The 18,008-nt window shown below is 43.6% G+C and overlaps 1 protein-coding gene across 4 annotated transcripts in view; it reads left to right on the plus strand.

The window, feature by feature from the left end:
- Window positions 1–204: 204 nt before the first annotated feature.
- Window positions 205–18,008, plus strand: part of Gnao1 (G protein subunit alpha o1) — a 156,198-nt gene continuing 138,394 nt past the window's right edge. For all 4 annotated transcript variants that reach the window (XR_006148939.1, XM_042689998.1, XM_042689999.1 and 1 more), the window contains exons 1-2: window positions 205–1,076; window positions 1,292–1,334. Coding sequence is in view for 3 of the 4 variants with exons in the window: in XM_042689998.1 (XP_042545932.1) it covers window positions 959–1,076; window positions 1,292–1,334 (161 nt within the window). In the remaining variant the exon portion in view is untranslated. The remainder of the gene's footprint in view (window positions 1,077–1,291; window positions 1,335–18,008) is intronic.

Raw genomic sequence — 18,008 nt, forward strand, 5'->3', positions numbered from 1 at the left:
GCGGGCCGCTCGTGGAGCTGGTGCGCAGAGAGGCTGGCGCACTCGCTCACGGCGCTCGTCCCCCCCCCCCACTCCCGCCCGTCGGGTTCACAGCGCGCGCACGCGCGCGCGCGTCCTTTCGCTCTCTCGTTCTCTCACTCTCCCCCCCGCCCCCCGCCTCTCCCTCTCTTTCTCTCTCGCTCCTCTCCCTCGAGCTCCCCGCTGGTCGCGGCTCCCTCGCGCTCTCCCTCCTCTCTCTCTCTCTCTCCAGTAGGCTCCGCCGAGCGATGCGAGCTCTGGGAGACCACAACGCCGCCTCCCGCTAGAGACCTGCCCCCCCAGCCCGGCCCCCCGGCCCGGCCCCCTGCCCAGCCCTGCCTAGCGCGCGGGGGTCGGCGAAGGCGCCGCGGACGCACCGACGGCGGAGGACCCGCGATGCACACGCACTAGCAGCACCCCCTAACTCACTCCCTCCACACCCCGCGCCGCCGCCGCCGCCGCCTCCGCCGCCGCCGCCGCCTCCGCCGCCTCCGCCTCCGGCAGCCGCGGCAGAAGGACCCACCCTGCCCCCCACCCCACCCTGCCCTCCGCCGGCTCCGGCTGCGGATCTAGCCTTCGACTCCTATTTATTTTGGGTCGTGCACCAGCCTCAGTGCCTGCAGCCCGCGCCTCCCTGGGCCCGCGGGCGCCTCCTCCCTCGACTCCGGAGCCCCTGACCCCGGCCACTCTCGCCTCGACATCCCCAGACCCCCCCGCCGCCAGCTGCCGCCAGTCTCCCCTGCTGGAATCTTGTGAACGGCTGTCTTTTTTGGGGGGTTCTGGTCTTTCGACGTTTTTGTTCCCAGCCAAGGAGAGGATATCGTGATTTTTTTTTCCCCCTTTGAGCCCAGGCTCTGCTCTCTGGGGGGGGTGGGGGGCGCGCCAAGCCGGGGAGCCGTGCCAGCCGAGTAGTGCGGGCTGTGGCAAGGAAGGGGCCACCATGGGATGTACTCTGAGCGCTGAGGAGAGAGCCGCCCTCGAGCGGAGCAAGGCGATTGAGAAAAACCTCAAAGAAGATGGCATCAGCGCCGCCAAAGACGTGAAATTACTCCTGCTGGGTAAGGACCGCGAAGGCCGCCCGACCCCGGCCACCACGCACCCCTGCTGCCAGCTCCCCCCACCCCTCTTGTGCCCCCATGAGATCTGGTTCCCGAGTTGGCACCACCATGTGCCCAGGATCGCCCACCCCCCTCCCTAGCATGCCTTAGCCTTCCAACCCCCCCCTTTCCCTAAGCTGACACTCACTGGTTTCCCCCTGTCTGTGTCCCAACAGGGGCTGGAGAATCAGGAAAAAGCACCATTGTGAAGCAGATGAAGTAAGTGTCTGTGGCACTGAGATTTGTACTTTTATCGAGAATAATTTTTTAGAATCGTTTTTTATTACCTCGCTTACTCCACATTACTCTCCAGGCCTGATATTTAATTCGTGTACACGCACGCACACACACACACACACACACACACAGCACGCACACCTGGCTTTAACTCCCCTCCCCCACTCCTTACGTTTGTTCTGGGTCCTCCACCCCAACTCCTGGGGTGGGTGTTTTTGCGGAGGCCTGTAGTTGTATGAATGACAGTGTCCGCCATATTGATCAGAACATCACACTATTGGCATGATTATGATCGTTACTCTTGCTGGTGGAGTATTTCGTGTTTTGCTGTCTCCCATCTCTGTCTCATTCGGTCTCTTCTCCCTCCTTGCCTGCCTCACTACCTGCATAATCCCACTTCTCTCTGCTCTTCTCCTGGGGCAGTGGTTTTGAACTTGGCTAAAACATGGAGGGGACCCAACCCTAGACTGGGGTAGCAGATCAAGAGTTTGCTGTTCATGAATTTAAGTGCTGAATTGGAGTCTGTGGTCTTTACCCCTTCCCCCAAAAGAGAGGGCGAGGGTTAGGGGAGGGGGCGTGTGCTAGGGGAAGGAGTGGATTTCCAAGCGGATGTGACAAGCACAGCTGTATCCAAAGCAGAGATGGAAGAGAGATGCTGACTGTGGGTTTGAATGCCCGCCCCTGGATGCCCCGAGCCCCTCTCCTCCCCCATCCACCAGCATTTGCTCTCCCCCTACAGTTTTCCTTCCCTCTGTGGCCTTTATCATTGTATTTATTTTACACTCTGCTTAAGCCGTTCCATGAAATCTACCAACAATGCGGATTTCAGGCCCTTACCGCCGCCCCCTTCTGCCTGAGATATCAGTTTCCCCTCCTAATTAACTGGGGGTGGATTTGAGTGATGGTTGAAAATTAAAACAAAATGGGATATTCCTTCCCTTCCACGCTTTCCCAATAAGGAGCCTCGCCCTCCTTCCCACTCGCAGGCTCGCGTCTTGCCCCATCCACACGGAAGCTCCCGATGAACCCACAGGCGGCACAAGCAGCTTTGCTTGGGGGAGGGGGTGGCCGGCAGGTAAGGGGTGTGCGCCCTCGGGGCCTGCTGGCCCTGCCGCTTCCGTTGGCCTGTCAGTTTAGGACATGGAGTTCGTTAAGAGCGTTTAGAGAGGATTCCAAGTCGCTTTGCTGTGACACCTTCGTGCACACACAGCTCTAATTAGAGGTTGCTGTGCAGTAAACAAAAATGATTATTTTTCAACTTGACGGAATAGCCGAAGTAATTGCATCCCGTAGGAAAACAATGGAAAATAAAAACCCTTTTCGTGGGAAGGTGGGTGGGAGAAGCGTGCTTGCGGTTTGGGAACCAAGAAGCAAAAAATCTTGCATGTGTAACAGGCATGACAAGCGGGTTCCAGGCGGCGCCATGATGGTAGGGAGTAACAGCTCGGAGACAATTTCCCCCCATCTGCTTGACATATTCTTATTTTTGTTTGCAACCCCCCGGGGGGCTTTCTTCGCAGTGGCCCCCTCGGCTTTCTGCACCCTTCTGAGCAACGGGAAATTTGGCCTGGGGCTTCTCTGAAGCTTGTGCAACCCAAATGGATGGGGAGGTGGGGCCTGGGGAATTGCTCTTTGCAATGAGGTGCATGTTGCATCTGCCTGGAGCCCCTGCGGATCGGGAAATGCAACCCGCGCCACCCCTTTCTCCCTAGGGAGGACGTTTCAAAACTTCACAAGTCTGTAATCTGCCCTGGCAGGCTGGGAGTTCTGTGAAAGCCCCAGGCACCCGAGCTGAGTGAGGTTCAGGCGTTCCGAGTGGTGGACAGCGCCCAGCCGAGGCCTGGAAAGTCGATGGGGCTCAGCTCGGCGATGCTCGGCTCCACTCGGCGCGGCCTGGGCGCGGGGCTCGGAGGGATTCGGCAGTGTTCGGCGTCCAGGCAGAGCGGACCGAGCCGCCTCGGAGGGGGCCCGAAGGCATTCGGAAACGCAAGGGGAGGGGAGAGCAGTGGGGGAAGGTAGGAGGGGTATGATAGCCTGCAAATTAACTTTGCATCCACCTGCTTTTCTTGAACATGCCCCATAAATTAGGTTGATTTAATAAGAAGTTTAAAAATATATGCTGTGTCCCCAAAAGGGTACTTGATTTTTTTTTTAATTCAAAGAGACTTGAACTCTCAGAGGAGACAGGTGTGCCACTTTAGAATGAAAATTCCTAATTAAGTACTGGAGCAAGAAATCCTAAATGAAGGCTGTATGTATACTTTCTGGAGAAAGTCCTGTGTGTCTTACATTTGGCTGGGTGTGTTTGATGTTTGGGGCAATTAAATCAGAAATCAGAGCATTTCCTCTCTTTTCCTTCACTTCTCTTTGTTCTCACCCCCACTGGGCCCTTTTTGGAGGAAAATGCCAGGCAAAACTGAGATCTTGTAGTTAAAACCTTTTTTTTCTTTGTAAAAGCACAGTACACAACCCTCTTTAGGAAACAGGACAGATTGCTCAAAAGATGTCAGAACTGTGTATAACCAGTGTAAATTTTGCTCTAAGGGACCCTGGGGTCCCTTCCTCCTTCATTCATGAATGGCAGCCTTTCCTGAGAGCCATTCAACTTGGCTTGAAATAAGTCAGATCAGGGCCTTGTGCCAAACTGAATGTAGGACTTGTTTTATTAACCACAAAATGTGGGATTGGTGTCACTGTATCTAGTGACAAATTCTTTCCTCATTCACAGAGGTGATTTTTGAGATCATCACTTAATTGAGAGTCACTTTTAGTCAAAAAGATTGTGTTTTCTGGGTGGGGCCAGGCCCAGAAGTCTAGGTGGTATTTACAGGAAGCAGTTTCCCACTTTACTGTGTGATGCAATTGGTGAACAATCTATCACACTATCAGTTACTTAGGATACTGTGTTATTTTACCTGGGCAAATGACATTAGATCATTAAGAGTGTCTGGATGATACACTATAAAACCCAATCATTTCCTGATGGGGATAGAGTCTAGTAGCTTAGCCCAATGGGTTGAAATGAAGAATATTCATATTTAGCTATTGTTGGACCCCTTTTATTCAATATTTCCAGAAAGGTAAAGGGCCATTCCATTTAGCCATTATTCTCACCCACTGTATATGTTTATTAGGAGAAAACAGGTTTCCTTGTATGTCCACAGTAACTCTAGTTAAATGATAAAGGACTACTTGGCAGATGCTTCTTGGAACAAAGTGTTAATACCTTCATCAGCATAGGAACATTTCAGAGAGACTGGCCTTTGAAATTTTTCTTCAATACATGTCCTGAAAGGAAACTTGCATCTACTTAAGAGATGCCACAGATTAGATTGCCATTTTTAGAAGCCCGGTTCTCAACACTTTTTAAATTAAAAGTTTCATTTCAATGTAGCTTTTTGGAGTTTTTATCCTTTGTGTATATGGTTATAAGTTAGCGTTTGGGAGCTCCATGTCAGACAATCTAAAACATTTCAGTACGAGAAATAAACAGTGATAATTGCAGTGCACAGATAAAATTTTACACATACTATGAGTAATCAGTGACTTTTCTGTATGGCATTTTAAATAACTGCTTGTTTTAAAGAGTTACGACCTCACCTATGATACAATCTCATATTGCATACACTCAGTGAGACTCAGGTGTTCATATTAATAAAAGTTTTTAAAGGAAATGTGAATTTTATTGATTTACCAAATCCTTACAAACAAATCTTCTAGAATTATGCTTTGTGAAATGTAGAATCAATAGAATATCATTCTAAGTAACTTCACAGTTCTCAACAAATAGTGACAACTTCTTGTGCCATGTACCTGATGAAAATTTACGTAAGCCATATAGTTGCTCTGAGCATCAATTTGCCCACATTCAGGATGCTGAAGCTAGTGCTTTACACAGAGTTGTTACAAAGAGAAGAGTTAAAAGCTGGCAGTAGGGCATGGCTTACTAAGCTAGTAGGCTTCACTGAAATGGGCACAGTAAAATGGAGCATTTCTCAAGTGCATTCATTCCCAGGATATTGCTCAATGCTGTCTTAAAGTAAATTTAAGGATTTACCTGATGAAGATATCTTTCTCTTGCAATGGAAGATGATTACACAACTCTTCAAGGGAAGGTTACCTGCTACCAAAAACAAAAAGAAAAAAACTTGTGGCTTCCTTCTTTCCACTGACCTTATATAATTAGAGTATCCATGGTTTGGTTTGAGCCTGGGTTCAGGGCAAGCCTATATTCTATCAGCATACCACCAATACCTCCTAAGTGGCTGGCGTTCGTGGAGTTGAATAGTGACTTGAAGCTATTACTTTGAGCAAGCTTAGCCATCAAGGTGTTCCACACGCATGCCCAAGAGTCTCATAGACTGTGGTAGCATTCCATCGATAACTATTTCAAAACTTGTGGTCCTGGTATTTCTGCAACAATTTGGTTGGCTACTTTGTCGTTTTCCCCCTTCTCCTGTCTCCATGTTTATTCAAATAGATGCGTCTTGTTCTCTGGAGACAGTGTAAGCACGAATAGAATGTCAGATCAAGTGGCAGATGAGTTTTCCTTTGCTGATGGATGGTACTTTCCTCTTTCCTTGACATTCAGTGAACTGTAAATACCAGCAGAGTAACAGTCTACCTGATCTCCTTCATGAATTGGCTGTGGAATTCTTAAACCGAAGTTTAAGAATCAGATACCCACTGAATTCTGTAATAGTACCTGTGTTTGTGGAAAAAGTTGTTACTTCATGAGATTGGCATGGCTGGACAGGAATTCAGAGTTTTTCTTTTGTAAGTTGGAAGCTGGATGAGTTTTTAATACCCAACCTCACATGTCTTTTTGTCCATGGAACTGTGGATTTTATTGTGACTTAAGATGGTACATCTGTTAAAGATAGGACATAATTATTCATGATTTTCAGATGTGCACCATCTCCTATCTTTTAATGCTAGAGATTTTATGTAGTTAGAATAAGGTCCTATTTTTCTGCACTGTGCATCTGGATAAAGGAACTGGATCTCCTGTCTCCCAAGGTGTGTTCATTCTAGTTTCTTAAAAAACTACACAGACTTATTATCATAAGGTCCCATCCTTGTCTGAAAGAAAATAAACTAATAAAATGGTGAGTCCAAGCTGAAAAAACATTTTGAGAAGTATTGCCCCCAAAATGAACACTAGCAAAGAACTTGTAGTTTTGAAAAAAAAAACCTTCTGGGGTGTGTGTGTGTGTGTGTGTGTGTGTGTGTGTGTGTGTGTGTGTGTGTGTGTGTACGTACATGTATATGCCACATAGATTTAAGAGCAGCAGGTACTGGGAGAAGGGCATTCCACATCCCATTTATTGACTGCATTGCTATAAAAATCCTAAAGGTGCTAAGATGAACTCCATTCCAGGAATTGTTCAGATTTCTGTTCCTATTTTATCCTACCCCCATTCACACCTGTCAGTGGTAGAAGGGAAACTGTTTACAAATTAGCAATTAGCAGCTAGGAAGAAGAGGAAAAATCATTGGCCTGCTGACTGGTCCAGAGGAGTAGGTGCAACTTCCTATTGAGGGAAGCAGTTTAAAATGCATATCTGAAATAGAGAGGTGGTTAAGAATTATTATTTTTTTACAACCAGCCTGCCTGGCTTCAAATCTCGGATATAATGCTAACTAGTTGTGTAATCTTAAATAAGTTATTTAACTTTTGGTGCCTCAGTTTTCTTCCCTGTGAAATAGGGCTGACAGAAAAGCTAAATACCTTATTTGGGTTATTGTGAACATGAAATCAAGAAATATGCTTAATGACATCAGGAACATAGAAATTGTTTTATAAACGTTAGCTCTGGTTTTAATTCCTTGATCGATTAGTGGGTGTTGCAGTTCCATCTGAAGTTCCCTTGATTAGTATGTGAGACTTAGCTGTCCTGAGAGCCAGAAGAGGGGCACTGTAGTTCATGCTCATGACTTCTTCCCCTTGCCTGCTCTGCAGCGTCAGTTATATAACAAACTATGTTGTCATAGCTGATGTGACATTTTTTAAGGGTACAGTTATTTCAGCCCAGTAGGTTAGGGTAAAAATACAGAGAGCAGGAAAGAGCACTGAACCAGGAGTCCAGATCAGCTCTTCTATCTCTGCCCCTTGGAGGGCACAGTTTCCTGAAAGAGTTGGACTAGAGGTACCCAGGCTCCTTTCATGTTCTAAATGGTCTATGAAACAAGCATGTCCTTCATTTTCAGGGTCTTGAGATTCTAAATATAAAAATACCAATTATTATTCTGTGTGGTATAAGATGTAGACAGTTACAAGTAGCAACCTCTACACAATGTTTTTTCAGCCATAAAAGTAATAGTTTTGAGCTGCATTTTGAGAAGACCACCTCTAAGTTGTTCATGCAGCTATTTTTCCCAGACCAAAAAGAAGGATCTGAAAGTATCTTCTTAGTAAGAAACAGGATGTCACTGAGTAGAGAGAGCCAGTGAGGTATGTGAGAGAGAAGTGGTTTGTCTGTGGTTTCTAGGCTGCTCAGAAGTGGAGCAAGCCCTGCCTTCCAGAGAGGACTTCATGCAAAGGATCCTGCCTGGGTTCAGGCCTAAGTCCAGGGGTCAAGAGGTTTGCAGACCGTTCCACGGAGTGTCAGGAGATTGTGTTGTCAATTTGAGTCACCCTCTCATTTGACTTTGGGCAAATCATTTGTCCCCTTTGGGCTTCAGTTTGTTGTTCTCTGAACTGAACTATGGGTTTTCACAGTGGAACTTCTCCAGCATCTTTTGAGTTTCTAGTTCTAGATAACACTAAATGCAAAGAGAAAGCTCGAAGCCTGAAATGCATTGGGGAATAGTGGGAGTTTTTGCCACCCACAGCTTTTATCTGCCGAGCCATCTTTAGTTCTAATTTTCTTTACAGTGAAGAGGAAAAACATTGTACTTTTCATAGCACTAAAAAATTAAGATAAAATAAAATCCTTCAAGGCCAATAATGCCTTGAATTTGTCCCCTTCCCCTCTTGATTTGTCAACTATCTAAGAAGCACATAGAATAGAGAAAAGATAAAAGGAGAATAATGGATAAGAATAAAACTCCATGGCCAAGGATTTACCCTAAATTCTCAGTTATGTCTTAGATAACAAGGTTTTTGTTTTTTTGGTTCTTTTTTGGTAGGAAAAAGTTACTTAGAGGAATGACATTCCCATGCTTTAAAACTGATGCGGGGTTGCCTTCTTCCCCTGCTCCCAGAACCACTAATGCATATCATGCCTAATTAATTTGGCATGTATGCATCGTGTCCTTTGTTAGACTAGATGCTTGTCCCTATTAGGCCTCCCTAAAGCAAGGATGGTAACCTTTTTGCACATAATATAGCACCAAGCTTCAAAGTACCTGCCACAAAGGAAGTGCTTAAATAATATTAGTTGAAGCATAGACAAAAAGAATATACACAAGGAATACACCTTGTTGTCTGTATAACCCAGGATAATTCTGAGAGCTTTTGATGGCCATAGGCTGTGTTCATCATTTTCAGTCCATTATCTTAATTTGGTTTTTCACATCCACCTATGAGGAAATAGAGTCATCAGTTTCATCTTGAAGATAAGGAAGTGAGAATCAGAGAAGTGGCTTTCTCAAAGCCACACATGGGCTGATTCAGACAATGATTTTTCTAATTACAAAACTTACAGTTACATTATAACCTCATAATGGTTACTACTAAACAACATCACCGGTGTAGACACTAGGAAACTGATATCTGAAACTCAGTACCCATCAGCAAATGGCATGGCACCTTTGACTGAGGTTAGTGGTAGAGTAGTCAAGGGCCTGATGGGTGCTAGGTGCCTTCTGTGAGCAGGGGATAGTCATCATTGTATATCACATTGGTTTGGGCACCTGCATTCCCTAGCAACCATCCAGAGAGCTCCTGAAATCATTTCCTATTCCTGCCTCAGAACTGTGGGTCAGTTTGATGTAACACCAGAGAGATGATGCCTCTGAAGGCTCTGGCTTCACTGGAGGAAGGTAGCTTAGAGAAGACTGGGAAAAGACAGCATAGTGGGAGATCAGTTTATCCATCCATAAATATTTATGAGTGCCTGCTTTGTGCCAAGCATACACATGATATTCATGGGTGAAGAGAGGAAGATTTCAGTCCCAGCCGGTGAAGAACCCATAGTCTAAAGAAAGCTCCATATAAGAGACTCTTGCACTTCAGAATAAGAAAAGCCACAATGTTTATGTGTACAGTATGCTGTGGGAGGACATAGGGTACTTCCCAGACAGGAAGTTCGGGGGAAAGACATGTGGACTAAGATTTCATAACAAGTAGTAGCCAGGTAGAAGAAAAGGAATGGCAATAGAGGACCTACATGTACAAAGCAGATATCCCTCACCACACAGAACTTTCTGGGAGTATAAGGAGCTTTGGTTTGACTAGAGCAATATGTAAGAGGAATGTTAGGAAATGGGGAATGAAAAAATGAGACAGAAACCAGATCATTCTTTATTATGCTAATTATTTTGGTTTTTATTTTTGCCACCAAAAAGTTATGAAAATAAGTAGCATAATCGGTAGATTAGAGGAAGGTATGTCTGGAGATTGGGAGACAACATGGAAAGTTACTTCTGTGATAAAGATGGGAGAAGATTAAGGATTAAATTAAAGTAGTAGGATGTAAATGAGAAGGTAAAAGACTCAAGAAATTTCAGCACTGGAATAATTGAACTTACTTGATGATGTTAGAAAAGCCTTGAAGAAGAGATCAATTTTGGAGAATAGTGGTGAGAATGAATCCAGAATTCTTGTTTGGGGCCACTGATAGATAGTTGTACCATTCCTTGAGATAGAAGAATGTAGAAGGAAAGAAGGAAGATAGAAGAAAGATAGAAGGAAGATGAGGGGAAAATGATTAATTCATTTGGTCATGCTGATGGTTCTTGTGGATCATCCTGGTGTAGATCCTAGTAGGCAGTTGACTATGTGTATTAGAAGGTAGGACTTCAAGAGAGAAAATCTATTTGGAATTCTGTGGTGCTTGTAAAAGGGTTCTATAGAAGTTTATAATTGCTTACTGAGAAGGGGAAACGAAGCAAAGGATGATCCCTACTCTCTTTCTCTCTCTCTCTCTCCTCCCTCCCCCTCTCCTTCCCTCTCTCTCTGTCTCTCTTTCTCTCTGTCTCTTTCTCTCTCTCCCCCCCCCTCTCTCTTTCTTTCTCTCTCTCTCTCTCTCACACACACACACACACAGAGCTCCAGGAAATATAGGATAAGAGCCTGCGATAGAAACTGAAAAGTGATTTGAGAGATAAAAAAGAAAATCCAAGGAAGAGCAGCACTATGAAAATCAAGGAAGGAGAGAGTAGCTCAAGAAGTTGTTGAAGCCAGGCGCTGGTGGCTCATGACTGTAAACCTAGCTACTCTGGAGGCTGAGATCTGAGGATCATGGTTCAAAGCCAGTCCAGGCACGAAAGTCCGTGAAACTCTTCTCGCCAGTAAACCACCAGAAAACCAGAAGTGGCGCTGTAGCTCAACTGGTAGAGCACTAGCCTTGAGCTGAAGAGCTGAGGGACAGCGCTCAGGCCCAGAGTTCAAAACCCATGACCGACAAAAAAGAAAAAGAAGTTGTTGAGTTAGGCATTGCAGTAGTTAGATAAAATGGCACGTGTTTCTTGTGTCTGGCAAGTTGTTGATAATCTTTGCAAAAGCAGTTTTAGTGAAGAGGTAGGGGGAAAAGAAGATTACAATAAGATTAAGTGTATGGGGTTAAGAAAGTTGATGGGGGCCATAGGTGGTTGGGCCACCTATCCTAACCCCACTTTTGAAAAGAAGTATGGGCTGTAGAAGGAAGGAGAACAAGAGGACTTTATTTTTTCTTACTCTCTTGGCTAACAGAGAGGGACTTGCAACCATTGAGAAGTATAAAGGATGAGCCTTGATGGAGAGAGAAGGTGAATATATAGGAAAGATCAAATGGCAGGAGGAGCCCAGACAGGATGAGTAGTTTGACATGAATATGTGTGTTTCCTTCTCTGAAGCTGAAACTGATAGGGAAATGAGGATGGAGAAGGTATGTAGAAATCCAGGTAAAAGTCCTTTTTTCACATTTCCTTTTCTCTCTAAAGTACCTGTGCTCATTTACTGTAACTTGAAAGTCTGGTAACCTTTATTCTACACAAACCACTGATTGATTCATTTAGCCAATATTTGCCTAGTGTCTGTTGTGCATTAGGCCCCATTATAGGTGCTTGGAGATTCAGTGGTGAACATATCAGATCCCATCTATCTCAGGCAGTGACTTCAAACAAACAATTGGTCATAAGAGTTAGAGACTAAAAGGTTTTTCTGAAGTCACACCTTTGGAGGAAGCCTAATATTGATCCCAGAGGAATTGAATTTCTGCTCTCAAAGAACTAGATCCATTGGAAAAGACAAATGAAACATAAGGGGCCAGAGGAGGCAACAAACAACTGGATTTAATTTGAACAAAGGCTATGGTTAAACTGTGAGGGAGCTAGTTGTTAAGGCAAGAATTCAGTAGATCCCCCTTGTTTGACTTACTACAGGTTGTTCAGGTGGGGTTGGCTGTCAGGTTCCCTGCTGTAGACAGAAAGAATTAGGCATGTGACTCAGGCCTTACAACAGTGATTGGCCCAGAGGTGGACATGTGACTTCAGCTAAGCCAATTATAGCCCCTCTCTGGAGTTTTGTTGTCATTGAGAAGCTCTTCATTTTGGAATCAGCAAGGTCTTTCCTGGGCTAGAATGCTGAAAACTTGGAATTATCTGTGATGATGTTTCCATATCTCTGTTGTCTTCTGCAAGAAGGAAGCTTGCTTATGTGAGGTAGATAAGAATTTGAGAGAATTGGGACTAGGAAACCGAATGGGGAGGAAAAAAAGAAATCTCAAAAGATATCAGATGATATTGGAATCTCTGAAACTGGCTGTATGGACCTGACAGTTATCATAATTAATGTCTTTTATACAAACCAATTTTAGGGTTTTTGCTTGTTTTGTTTTATTACGATGCCGCAGGGTCTCTTACATGCATGACCAGTGAATCTAAAGGTGAATTTTAGCTCCTGCAGCATTAGTTTTTGAACATTCCTGTTGAGCAGATTGCTTAGGAGGTAGCTCTGGCACATAGAAGAGAGGTCTGGGCTAGAAGAAGAATGGGACTCAGCTGCCCTACCAGGCCTTAAGAATGGGCGTCATCCCCTGAGATGAGTATATAGACAGACAGGAGAAGGAATCCACTGGAGAACCCACCTACAGTTGACCCTCAGAAAGCTCTAACTGGCAAAGAGAACAGGAGGTCAGAGGAATTGGAATAGAAGCCAGAAGCCTGCCACATGTGATGCCTCAGGTTGGGAATAAGCATTGGGAAGTTTTGGTAAGAAGCTACATTTTGGTTCCTGACAGGGCCAAGTAGACTAAAGGCTGAGAAGTCAATTGTGATTGGTAATTGAAGATATAGTTGGTCTTTGAAAAGGCAGTTTCTATGAAGGGGAAGGGATAGACTCCAAAGAAAACCTTAGTAGTAAACTTCTTGCGACTCCTCTTCTAGACCAGGAGTCAAGAAATTCAGGTGTTCATCAGTCACTGTGCACACTTGGCTCTTGGTGGCTCTAGGCATATTGCTTCACTTCTCTAGTACTCAAAATCATCACATATGACACTAGGAGATGGGGGTGGTGGATAGTCTGTAAGCTTCTGCTCCAGTCTTGAGGTCATAATGTAAGCCCTGCTATCCCATAAAACAGATATTTTCATGGCAAAGGAATTCCCCTTCCTTCTTCCTCAGCCACCCCCAACTGACATAATAAATTATAACAATTAAGCTTTCAGAACACTAGTGCTAATTGAGGAAGAAAACTGGGACATCAGCTCAGGGAATCGTGGACACCAGCGCACGTTGAATCCATTTGCACTCTCCACAGAGGGTGCAGAGTCCCACAAGGTACAGATACATCTCATAGCACTAAGGATTGACAAAAGTCCATGCTGCTTTTCCAGAGATGATTCCAGATCATGAAGACAAACGAACTCCTGGGGGTCCCAATTCTATATTCATGTGGATAGAAGAAGAAAGGCTTGGGCTGGGAAGGTGGCTCAATGGTAGAGGGCTTGCCTTGCATGCATGAGGCCCTGGGTTCAATTCCTCAGCACCACATAAGCAGGAAAAAAAAGCCAGAAGTGGCGCTGTGGCTCAAGTGGTAGAGCGCTAGCCTTGAGCTGAAGAGCTGAGGGACGACAGCACCCAAGCCCAGAGTGCAGGCCCCACAACCGGACCCCCCCCCCCCCCCCCCGCAAAAAAAAAAAAAGAAGAAAGGCTTGTGGCCCAAGCTGCTTATATGTGGGAATTCCTGCCATGGCAGGCAGGAGAAAAGGAGCTAAAGAGCTTTTCTCTTAGGAGACATACAAGCTTGCAGTCACCAATGGGCAAGAGCAGGTGTGGTGTCTCTTTGGTCCTCTACTATATTACTGGCAGTTCTTGGTGGTAGAATAGCAAAGAACTGTAGCCATTCCTCCTGTCTTCCTCCATGATATGTAAAGCTGTAAGCTGTTTCTTCTTGGACTCCTTCCTTAGCACTTCAGTCTTTTTCACTCCCTATTCTTTTAACTTCTTTGGCACATTTTATGAATACCAGTGGAAGACTAGCTATGTTTTAGCATTTTCTAAGCTTCCAGGAATGATGCCCTCAATAAGATAGACAAGCTCCCTGATCTCAAGTTTTAGGCAAGGGACATTATGAGCAAGTAAGTGAAGAAAAATTATTTCAGGTAGTGATGGGTATCCTGAAAGGGGAAATTGGGTTAAATAATGGAGAGTGGTTGTGGAGAGAAGGGATAAGAAAGCAGATGCAAAGGCCTTAAGGCAGAAATCAACAAAAACAAAGCTAGTAAGGCTGTGTCATAGGGAAGGAAAAGTGACCGCCATTGAAGCTAAAGAGGCAGATGGGCTAGCATGCAGTGGCTATGGAGTGGCATTCATTCTAAATGCCATGAAAGGTTGAAGCACAACAACTTGACCTCACTTTTATATTTAAAAGATCCCTGTGCATTCTGGAAAAGGCAAAACCATAGAGAAAGAAATTACATCAGTGATTTCTAAGGGCTGGGGTAGGACTAGGGAGGAAGGATTGACTACAAAGAGGAACACAGTAACTTTTATAAGTGGTAGAAATATGTTCTGTCTTAACTGTGATAGTGGTTACACAGTTATTATGTATGCTTATCCTAACTGGTGCCCTGCTTAAAATATACTTTTTAATTAAAAATATTCCAGTGGACCAGGCATAGTGGCTCACTCCTGTAATCCTAGCTACTCAGAAAGCTAAGATCTAAGAATCACAGTTCAAAGCCAATCTGAGCAGAAGTCTGTGAGATTCTTATCTGTTATTAACCACCAAAAAATCAGAAGTAGAGCTGTGGCTCACATGGTAGAGTGCTAGCCTTGAGCAAAAACAGTTCAGGGACAGTGCCCACGCCGAGTTCAAGCCCCAGAACCAACACACACACACACACATGCACACACACGCATGCACACACACGCATGCACACACACACACACACACACACACACACACACACGCACTCATACACACACAATTGCTGGGATCCAGGTGTGGTGATGCACACAGCAGAACTTGACAGGATGAAGCAGGAGTATTCAGAGTTCAAGACCAGAGTGGAGTATGTAGTGAGATCCTATGTCTCTCCTCCCCACTGTACATATACACTAAAAACTGCAGTTAGCCTTAGTAAATCCCTGTGTGTTCTGTGTGGAGAATGGGTGACAGTGGCCAATTCTAGAAGCAGATCATCACATGGTTGAGGCAAGATGTCTACTTGATGCTGTTAATTTTTTTGAGCGTTAAAAGATACATTTTAATTTATTTTTTTTCAAATTTTTATTGTGATTAAGTGGTTACTTGATGCTGTTATTACAGTTTAGTCTGTTACATGCTGTTCCTGGAGACTTCCTTAAACCAGTTTATTGGTGTGTGTTCCTAGTTTTCCTGTTTACACAGCTTTACAACTGGTTTGAAAGCTCAGTGTGGATAGAAACCATCTGCTTTATTTGTGTGGGCCCATGGGAGATCCTTATTACGTATTTTCCTTACCTTTGAGTGATACTTGCAGGTTATCTCCTTTGAGCCTTAACATAGTCTTGTCCAGTTGCATAGACCATAGTGAAAAAAAGGAAGAACTATAGTATCAAAGAAGTATGAGTTTTGGAGCTCTTGAATTTTCCACTTGTTTACCAGTATGATTTGGGCAAAAATCAGTTTCTGTGAACCGCAGTTTCCTAATCATTAATAAGAGACAAAAAAAAAATTAAAATAACACATTGCAGATACACTTTTAGGATTAGATGAGGTAATATAGTTAAAAGCACTTGGCACATGGAGGAAATTTATCAAATGGTAACTATTTGTATTAATTTTTACTATTAGGGAAAGAATGACTTATTGGAGGTGATGTGGCCTGTACGTGGACTTCAGGTGTATTTCGTCTGTCATCATTCCATCCAGTATGTTTTTACTTGGTACAAATTGATTAGTGTGGAGACAACTACTTTTTACCAACTCAGATGCTTCAATACAGTTATTGATTACTTGGTAAATATTTATTGAACACTCACCATGTGTTCAACACTGTAGACACAGGATATAATAATGAGTCACAATGGACTACATCTCTGTCCCTAATATCAGAGGTGCTCTCACAGTTATATACTTTAGATATATTTATATACAAACAAATGTATGTACACCAAATATATATATACTTATATATACCAAATATGTATATTTACATATACCAAAATATATACAAAATATGTACTAATCCTACAAGTTTGACAGACATTTAAGAAGCCAAACGCTCAGAGCTGGGAGTATAGCTTAGTGGTAGAGGGCTTCTCTAACATACATGAAGACTTGTATTCAGTGCCTAGCAGTGCAAGCATTCAAAGTCACCATGGCAAGCTTTAAAAAAAAAGAAAAGTAGGACATTACTACATCTACGAATCTCTTTAAATATCTCTTCCACCGCAGTTCCTTTCTCATTCTTCATGACCTTAACGTTCACGATGTTTCCTAACCTTTCCACAGAGTTCATCACTCATGTATACAGCCTCTAATCATAGTCCAGTTTTGCCTGATTTTGATATAATTGGAATTACATCATTAGATTAAGTTGTTTCTTTCCTTCAATGTTGTGTGTTTATAATAATACTTAGCAAAGTTGTTGTATCTAGCTGTGGTTCATTTTCTTTCCTTTTTTTTTGTGCTGGTACTGAGACTTGAATTCAGGGCCTGACCTCTTGCTCAGCTTTCGTACCTATGATTAGTATTCTACCACTTGAGCCATGCTTCTTCAGCTTTTTTGCTGGTTAATTGGAAATGGAATCTCACATACTTTTCTGCCTGGACTGATGTGAACCTCTATCCTCCAGACCTCTTAGCTGCCTGAGTAGCTAAGAATACAGGTGTGAAACACAGACACACAGCTGGTTTGCTCATTTTCATTGTTGCATAATACTCTATAATGTTCATTTTATGTATATTTTATATTGATTTTTCGTAAGTATTTATGAACATTTTTAATTTTTGGAGCATCCACAGTATTTGTGCATTCAGATTATTGCTATATAGTATTTATTGTTATATAGCAACATAACTTGATCACACTTATCTATTTTACTATTATTAATGTAACTTTGAGTCATTTTGTTTTAATCTATTAAGGATGTTACTATGGGCTGGGAAGGTGGCTCAGTGGTAGAGCGCTTGCCTTGCATGCCTAAGGCCCTGAGTTCGATTCCTCAGCACCACATAAGCAAAAAGAAAAAAGCCAGGAGTGGCGCTGTGGCTCAAGTGGTAGAGCACTAGCCTTGAGCTGAAGAGCTGAGGGACAGCGCCCAGGCCCAGAGTTCAGGCCCCATGACCAGACCCCCCCAAAAAAAAAAAACAGGATGTTACTATGAATATTTATGTATGTGCGTTTGTATATATCTATATGTTTGTATATATCTATATGTTATATGAGAGATTATTTGAAGTGGAATTGCTAGGAATTTCCAAGTATTAGATAATAAAGGTTTTTTTTTTTTCCTAAAATGGCAATCCCATCTCATATTAGCAGAGCGGTCCTGTTATTCAGATTCTTGCCAATATTTCTGTTGTCAGGGTTTTTTTCTTCCACTCTCCAAACTGATAGAAGGATAGTAGGCTTTTTTTTTCATTGTGCTTCTACTTTATATATTCCAGATTACCAAGGAGGTTGCACAGATTTTTTTCTTAAATAAGTTTTTATTGTGAAAATACTGTATAGAGGGGTGGTTACAGTTACATGAGCAAGGTAATGAGTACATTTCTTATCCAGCATTGTTGTCTTCTCCGCACAGATTTTTCATATGTTATTGAATAGTGGGTTTGCTCTTTTGGGAAAGACCTTGTTCTTTTGCTGTTTTTAAGTTGTCATAATTTCCTCATTTGTAAAAGTTCTTTATGTGTCCTCCTCTCTGTTTCCTTCCTTCCTTCCTTCCTTCCTTGCTTCTTTCCTTCCTTCCTTGCTTCCTTTCTTTTTTCCTTCCTTCTTCCCTCCCTCCCTCCCTCCCTCCCTCTCTTCCTTCTTCCTTTCTTCTTTCTTTCTTTCGTTTCTTTCTTTCCTTTCGTTCTTTCCT

The sequence above is a fragment of the Dipodomys spectabilis genome, unplaced genomic scaffold (genome assembly GCF_019054845.1).
Source record: "Dipodomys spectabilis isolate Male_0828 unplaced genomic scaffold, ASM1905484v1 ptg000130l, whole genome shotgun sequence".
In the NCBI taxonomy this organism is placed as follows: domain Eukaryota; kingdom Metazoa; phylum Chordata; class Mammalia; order Rodentia; family Heteromyidae; genus Dipodomys; species Dipodomys spectabilis.